At 42.0% G+C, this 8100-nt stretch overlaps 2 protein-coding genes across 4 annotated transcripts in view; both read left to right on the top strand.

Moving 5' to 3' along the window:
- pdap1b (pdgfa associated protein 1b) overlaps window positions 1-2757 on the top strand; it is a 5442-nt gene extending 2685 nt beyond the window's left edge. The window contains exons 4-6 of the mRNA XM_020587849.1: window positions 392-513; window positions 830-981; window positions 2317-2757. Of these exons, the coding sequence (XP_020443505.1) occupies window positions 392-513; window positions 830-981; window positions 2317-2378 (336 nt within the window). The 3' untranslated portion in view covers window positions 2379-2757. The remainder of the gene's footprint in view (window positions 1-391; window positions 514-829; window positions 982-2316) is intronic.
- A 1607-nt stretch (window positions 2758-4364) lies between these two features.
- The window catches only part of shmt1 (serine hydroxymethyltransferase 1 (soluble)), a 9886-nt gene continuing 6150 nt past the window's right edge, over window positions 4365-8100 (top strand). Inside the window, exons 1-4 of one of the 3 annotated variants that reach the window (XM_020587826.1) lie at window positions 4365-4548; window positions 5713-5816; window positions 6087-6232; window positions 6335-6450. In XM_020587826.1, the coding sequence (XP_020443482.1) occupies window positions 4512-4548; window positions 5713-5816; window positions 6087-6232; window positions 6335-6450 (403 nt within the window). In that variant the 5' untranslated portion in view covers window positions 4365-4511. Of the gene's footprint in view, window positions 4549-5077; window positions 5242-5689; window positions 5817-6086; window positions 6233-6334; window positions 6451-8100 lie in introns of those variants that run through there. The other 2 variants (XM_020587827.1, XM_020587828.1) reach the window with 2 other exon arrangements.

The raw sequence follows: 8100 nt of genomic DNA, 5'->3' as shown, positions 1-8100 counted from the left end.
ACCCCAAGATACTTGAACTCCTCCACTTGAGGCAGGAGCTCTCCACCAACCTGAAGGGAACAAGCCACCCTTTTCCCACTGAGAACCATGGCCTCGGACTTGGAGGTGCTGATTCTCATCCCAGCCGCCTCACACTCGGCTGCAAACTATCCCAGTGCATGCTGGAGGTCCTGGTTTGATGGAGCCAACAGGACAACGTCATCTGCAAAAAGCAGAGACGAGATCCTGTGGTCCCCAAACCGGACTCCCTCCGGCCCCTGGCTGCTCCTAGAAATTCTGTCCATAAAGTAATGAACAGAACCGGTGAACCTGTTCACCGGTAATGCTTTGTCATTGCTTCATTAAAGAGCATCCACTTTCAGCTGTGTAAGTTGTTGTGATGTGCTTGCAGAGGAGGAGAGCAGGTGTGGAGGGGTTGATAGAAATTGAGAACCCCAACAGAATGGCTCAGAAGTCCAAGAAGGTGACGCAGATTGAGCTGGATGAGCCCAAGCAGTTGTCAAGAAGAGAGAGGTGTGTGTTTCAGTCAGCCACTGTGTGTTAGTGCTAAATGGGAACTTCATTTTAAAATATATTATTCATTAAAAACCTTTGAGAGTAGGATAAAACTGCTCAAGAATATAGCATTAACACCCTGTTTTGAAAGTGGTGTGATTGTATTACACAAGACTGATTATGCAGGAAATCCCTGTACCTAACAGTTAGGAGACTGTTGTGGGAAGGACTACAAATTTTCAGTTTTTATGTTTATAAATTTTAAGCTACTATATCTTACTGACATTCCTTATGTCACTTTTCTCCACCCCGATGTGCAAACCCTGTGGCTCAGAGAGGAGATCGAGAAGCAGAAAGCAAAGGAGCGCTACATGAAGATGCACTTGGCAGGGAAGACAGACCAGGCCAAAGCTGACCTTGCTCGCCTCGCCATTATTAGGAAACAGAGGGAGGATGCGGCCAAAAAGAAAGAAGAAGAGAAAAAAGGTGAGCACCTCAAGTTGGGCAGAGCCGTTAATAAGGTGATTATCATATGGCAATGTATCGAACAGCATGGAGCAAATGTTGAGTGCCCTAAGCTGGGAAAACATGATAGAACCGATCAGAACCATGACAAACCGCACTTCCCTGCTGAAACAGGGCAGGTCTCCGTGGCCTCTTGAATGCATTGCAGTGAGTGTGTGAGGGAGTTCGGGTGGATGAAGCCTTGTGCTGAAAAAGATTCAAAGCTTCAGTGCTTCAAATAAAGAAAGTACAGCCATCTTGTGGCTTGTAAATCATATAGCAGCCCTTCAGAAACTAATTTTAGTGAATCAAATTTTTGAACCTGTAGTCTGTTTTCACTAGTCCAAATCAGTGGACTACTTTGTAAACTTGATCTGTTTTCCCTTTGGTTTGGTTTCTTTTCACACAGTGAACCAAAATGCATCACTTGCAAATCATGTCAGAATATTCACTCATTGGTTAAGGGAGCTTGGGGCGGGACTGAGAAAGTAAACACAGGAAGAAGATCCCTGTCATGCAGCCTGAGCAGAAAATACTGAGCATATACAGCGACATGCTGAATCGCTTGGCTCAAACTTTCAGTGTACTCCTTGTAGACTGAGGTCGGATCACGTTCCTGCCACAGACAAACTGCTCCAGAGTTTGTTTTGGACTGGACTGAGACCACATCCAGGAAATGGTCTTGGTGCGGTTGTTCTGGTCCACACCTAAGTCCGAATGCTGTGTTCGGACCTGCCCAAACGAACCGCACCAAAGGGGAAAACGAACCAGAGTTTGATTCAGGTGGACTAGACAAGGCAGATGTGAACACACCCTCAGACACTTCATGCTGGGTTTTCTTTCATTTGTCATTTGTATGTGACACTAAAATTCCAAGTCCTCTGTGTATTAACATTAACTTCTTTTGCAGAGGTGTGCTGCAGTAAATGTTGCTGTGCAATAAGTTCAAGTAAAATAATAAGTGCACTGTCCAAAAAGCCTCAGCATAAAATATTTTTCTTGACATGAAATGTGAATGTTCCATCACTGATCAGAGATAAGAAACCTGCTTTTGTTTAAAATCAAGAACCTGTTGTTTCAGAAATTACTACTAATTTTTAGTTGTAAATTTGCCACTGTTGGTGTTGTGACGTGTATGTGCCGCGTCAAACTGGAAAAACATGACAGGCAGTGTAATAACAAAGCAAGGTAATGAATGGAACACTGTGGAGTCTACGGTCCCAGATCAGCCTTTCTACACAGTGAAGTCACAGCCTTTCCTCTGTACACGTCTGTGCAGTGTCAAACTGACTGCGTGTATCTCTTGTCTTCTTACAGCAAAAGAAGCAGCAGCAGCAGCAGCAGCATCCAGAGGAATGAACTCACTCTCTCTGAAATGATGCAGAGTATTCATCAGAGATGTTCTCACATGTTTATGAACTGGCGCAATATATATTTGACTATTTTTAAAGGAAGAGCTATTTGACATAACTGTAACATATGGCTGAAGAGACACCAGTGTGTATATTGTGACAGGGAATAAGGACCTCGATGATCCTTCCAGGAGTAAAGCTACAATTGAGAATACATCATGTGCACTTGGAAGGAACCTTTGAGCTTGTACATGATAATAATAATAATGGTATATTTATCATTGTACAATTTCAAGTTTGCTTATTAAGTTTTGCCACTGTGGGTTTTTTTGGGGGAGGGATGGGGCTTACATTGTATATAACTGACTCATAAAATATTTCAGATTAATATGATGAAACCAGTAAATGTGTCTGTTTGTTTCCTTGTCACAAAACAGTCACATGATTTGGAGCAGGCGTTCTTAACCTCAGGTGCAAAAGTCCACACTGATGAGTCAGCATGTCAGATATTTATTTTTTGAAACAGTAAAAGTGTGGGAAAGTATTTAGTGGGATAAAACATATAAAATGAACAGTTAAAGTGTTTTAGTAGCGATTCAGAAGTAATTTAAGGAGCTCAGTTTATGATTCAGTGTTTCTGAGTGAGGGGTCATAAATACAGGCAGCACAGCACAAAAGCAGAATTAAGAAATCAGGCCCTGTGACAGGCTGGCGACCTGTCCGTTAGTGTGGATACCTGAACCGAACCCGACAAGACCCGTCTGTTGCCCGAGAGTTTGGGTCAGAGTTAGGACAGAATTTTAGAAATTATGGTCGGCTCCGTGTCGGGATTCATACTGTAGGTCAGACTTTAGGCTAGAGCTCAAATGTCTGTTTCATTTAATGATACGGGAAAATACCATACAAACACAACAGCACTGGGCTCGGGTCGGGTTCAGACTCCACACTCTCAAGCACGGGTCGGGATCAGACAGGAAAATGCAGCCCGATCCATGCTCTAGTGTGGATTAGTCTGCCTCTGACATCAACATGGACAAGAAAAACAAGTAAATGAATTTAGGACCACTGGAATCAGAAATGTTAATATAAAGATAAGTTTTGGTCTGAAGTACATCAACACTGTAAGACTGGTGTTGCTCCTATGATTAAAATAAACATTGTGCATAGATGCTCCTACATGTTAAGATTTGGTCTCAGCTCCCACGTTAAAGTCAGTCAGGACTTGACAGTATGAACTCATCTAAAACACGGTGACATTAGCATGTTGGTGTGATTCTTCCCAGCATTCACATTAACCAGCATTATGAAATGTACAAGACATATTACATCAGCTGAGTTGCATGCCCAGGCTTTAAAGACCCCCACCATTCCTGCACTTCTAGGATCAAGTCACAGCTATGATCTGTACTCATTTTGTGTATTCTTGTGGTTGCCTGTAGCCATTTTGTACTTATTTGACATCAGCTTGTAATTGTCTCTTTTTCTTGTTCTGCATATTTTTGCAGTTTGCTGTGTTTGAGGTAGTTTTGTGTCTGTTTTAGTGGTTTATAGTTGTGAATGTTTTTTCTCATTTTGTGGTCATTTTATTTCAGATTAATATGATGAAACCAGTAAATGTGTCTGTTTGTTTCCTTGTCACAAAACAGTCACATGATTTGGAGCAGGCGTTCTTAACCTCAGGTGCAAAAGTCCACACTGATGAGTCAGCATGTCAGATATTTATTTTTTGAAACAGTAAAAGTGTGGGAAAGTATTTAGTGGGATAAAACATATAAAATGAACAGTTAAAGTGTTTTAGTAGCGATTCAGAAGTAATTTAAGGAGCTCAGTTTATGATTCAGTGTTTCTGAGTGAGGGGTCATAAATACAGGCATAACTAAATCAGCCACAGGTGTCTGTCTCTGTGCTGTGACGGGCTGGCGACCTGTCCGTGGTGGCCCCCGCCTCTCGCCCGATGTCAGCTGGGATTGGCTCAGACCCCGTTCAGCAATAAGTGGTATGGATATTAATAGAGACATTCTTTGAGCAGAAGGCGGCGGCAATGCGTCTAATTTTCAGGATAAGCATCTGACAGAAGAAGAACGTGTGCGCGGATAGGTGGAAAGTTTCGCGCACTCAAGCTTCCTGGGCGCACGTGCTTGTGTAACCGGTTATACTTGTATGCGGGCCTCGCCTTCAGTACGGTTGACAATCACTGGTGAGTCAGCGAGCGAATGTTTAACCAGGCGACAAGAAAATCCACACACCAGACAGTGTTTGTGTTGGAAAATACAAATAACTTTTAGAGGAGAAGTAACTTTAAATTAAGGTTTAAACGTATCAGTTCGTTTGTTTTCCTTCCTGACGTGAACTTTAGCATTTTGACTAATAGCAGTTGTTTTCTATTAAAAACAAGAAGCTACCAAAGTAGTCGTTTTCACTGTTTACCTGTGGAAAGTTTAAAGCTAGTGGCTAAATTTCATAGCCCGTTTATTTCTAAAGACGTGTCCAGTTGACTCTCTTTTCTGTTTCCTCCCTTGCAGCTGACGCTCGGATAATGATAGTAACAAAAGCTGTCGGGCAGCTGTTCACAGATGCTTGACTCCTGCTTTGCAGAAAGGGCTCAGCCTCAGATGAATAATATATTTTGTATATTCATCTGAGCTGCTATTTCCCGCAACCTTGATTTATAATATAAAGATATAAACTTCAGTGAGGTGATGTGGATTACCAAATAACCTGCTCTTGGTCAATCTCTGCAGTTCATTTACTTGTCAGTGGTTTAAAGTTTAACTGAATAAGCCAAACAGCAGCTGGAGCGTTGCAACACTGCTGCTGACTGCACAGATTGAGTTGTGTCGTTGGAATATCATCATACGGTGGCTTCAGAAAGTGTTCAGGCTCTTTCAGGGTTTGCATTTTTCTCTATTATCTGTATATTTCTGTGTTTATATCATCTTAGATCTGGGAGTAAATGCAGTTTCATCATGTCTGCGTATGGTTGTGAATGACAATAAAAAGCAGCATGAACTCGAGGAAGCTCCTTGGGCAGCAGTTACAGCTTTGAATTTTCTAGCCAATAACCTTCGTTTACGGTCAGAAAGAATGGAATCAGTTGCCCAAATGCAGGTGTGCAAAGCCTGTACTGACGTGAAGCTACAACACAAATTGTGCAGAAAATGAAGGTGTCTGAATGTTTTCTGATTGGACTGTAGAGCCGTGATAATGGATGGATGCAAACCCAGTTTGTCGGCAACACTCATTCTATATCATACGACATGAGCATGAAGTCATAAAAGTATATATGACTGATCACTTATTTTGTGAATACAGAATTCAGTTGTAGTCTTTGTTTATAGATCTCCACTTTGTGTGTCCAGAGAATCAACAATCATGTCTTCACCAAACAGCCCAAATGTGAGCAAAGAAACATGGGACTCGCACAACAAGATGATGTTGGAGCCTCTGGCCGTCAGCGACTCTGAGGTTTGTGTTCTGTGGGTTTTGCATGTTTCTTTACATCCGTATGCTGGAGACTGGTGTGTCGGTTCAATTGGGCCACTAGTGCTGACATCCCTTTCAAAAATAGTTTATAAAAGAGTTAATTTTGCTTTTTTTTCTTTTTTTTTTTTATAGAGCTGCAGATAACAGTTTTTTCATTATTATTTAGATCAGTTGTGCGTTTTTCCACTCTAGAGCTTGTGTGGCAAATTGTTATTGTTCCCTTGAATAAAAACATGGTTGTCTGTGTTACAGGTGTTCTCCATCATAAAAAAAGAGAAACACAGGCAGACATATGGTCTGGAGTTGATCGCGTCCGAGAACTTTGCCAGCAGAGCTGTTCTCGAGGCTCTGGGTTCCTGTATGAACAACAAGTACTCTGAGGGATATCCTGGTCAGAGGTACAAAGACTAATAAAGTTTAACTGCATCCTGAAGCAGTATATTCTGCTTCATCCTGCTCATTTAGTAAGAAAATGATGTAATAATATAAATGTGCTACAGGTACTACGGTGGTACGGAACATGTTGATGAGCTGGAGAGGCTGTGTCAGAAGAGGGCGCTGGAGCTCTACGGTCTGGACTCAGAGAAATGGGGCATCAACGTGCAGCCGTACTCTGGTATCAAGTACTTCTTAACTATCTCAGTCTTTACATTCTTCTAGGAATTCACCGATCAGGTCCGACGTCGTCCTCTAGTACTGTACTTGTAAAAATTGTCAAATACTACGTGCCGATACCAATTAACAGCAGTAATACATTAACCGCATGCAGGCTGAGCTGCTCTTTAGGCACTGGAGAAGAAATTTCAATGCTTCATGGATATTTTAAGATAAGTGATGATGACAAAAGTAAAGCCGACTGTAAAGCCAACTGTGAGCTCTGATTCTCTCCTCTGTCTCCTGCAGCCTGAGTCCTATCTCTGACTTTGACTCTTTTCTCTAAGGTTCACCTGCTAACTTTGCTGTATACACGGCCATCGTGGAGCCTCACCTCAGGGCAGGATCATGGGGCTGGACCTTCCTGATGGAGGTCACCTGACTCATGGCTTCATGACCGAGAAGAAGAAAATCTCAGCGACGTCCATCTTCTTTGAGTCTATGCCATATAAGGTACAAAAAGATCACATGCATTTTGATCACCACTGTTTCGTGAAGGTAACCCTGAACTCGCTGAGTGAAGTGTGTTCAAATGAGACCTGATACTTCAGGGCGGCTGTCGCTCAGGAGGTAGAGTAGGTAGTCCTAACTGAAGGGTTGGTGGTTTGATTGCATGTCAGTGTCCTTGGACAAGACACTGAAGTGCTAGTGTGCAAGAGTGGGAAATGGTAAAGCGCTTATAGTGCACTTCATATGCTATATAATGAATATTAATAGTAAATGCTATATAAAAAAATATTCACTAACTGTGACATTAATGAACATTTATCTTTGAAAAGACGGCTGCAGCAGTGAAAGAGGCTGAGAGTGTGGAAAAGTGTCCATTCAATCATTATTTAGCAGACTTGAGTTTCCTTAATGGATCCTGCTGTTTGCTCCATTGTTAAATCCATTTAATCAGCAGTCAGCTGATGGGGACAAAGTACTGCTGGCAGCAGATACATGGGCTTATTTGTACACCTGTCATTGTAACCTCTCAATCAGTAACAGTCTTATGATTTTAGTGATTAGCAGTTGGAAAACGTGACTGCATTCTGCTGTTACTGTTCACAAGAAGAAGTACTCACCAACAAGGTTATAGCCTACTTCCTGTATTCTTTGTGGATGCAGTTAAAAGTACCTCTTTGCCCATGTGGCAGTACTTTGGGTGGACCAAAAAAATAATGCTAACGAAAGTGTAGGATTTGTTCTTATGTAATATAACATAAAAGATGGAGCATCGTAACCATTCTGCATGTACACCACCGGGCAGAATATACTACATTTCCATCACTGATGTGAGATCAGCTGATGGGTTTTATCAGTGAAGACGTCTCACTCTGTTGGAGTTGTTGGAACCACAGAAACATTCAGTCCCCTCTGTTCATTCAGTGATGTTGCAAAGTGATGCCTCTTTACCTTATAAACACTTAACACTTAACAGCGGCCAGCTACGTTTTCTGTGAGTTGCATTTGATCCTTGTATGTAACACGAGAGAGTCACAAACTGGGATTATCCTGTTGCGGCTTCTGTTTCATTTTGAGATAAAATCACCCTAGTCATTCTGTCATGTTTTACATTCATTCGGCTCAGGCGAATGTGGTTGCGCTGCACGGATTTTGACGATTTTTT

This window comes from Monopterus albus, unplaced genomic scaffold, assembly GCF_001952655.1.
Source record: "Monopterus albus unplaced genomic scaffold, M_albus_1.0 scaffold483.1, whole genome shotgun sequence".
NCBI lineage: Eukaryota > Metazoa > Chordata > Actinopteri > Synbranchiformes > Synbranchidae > Monopterus > Monopterus albus.
This window is presented reverse-complemented; position numbering and strand designations above follow the sequence as displayed.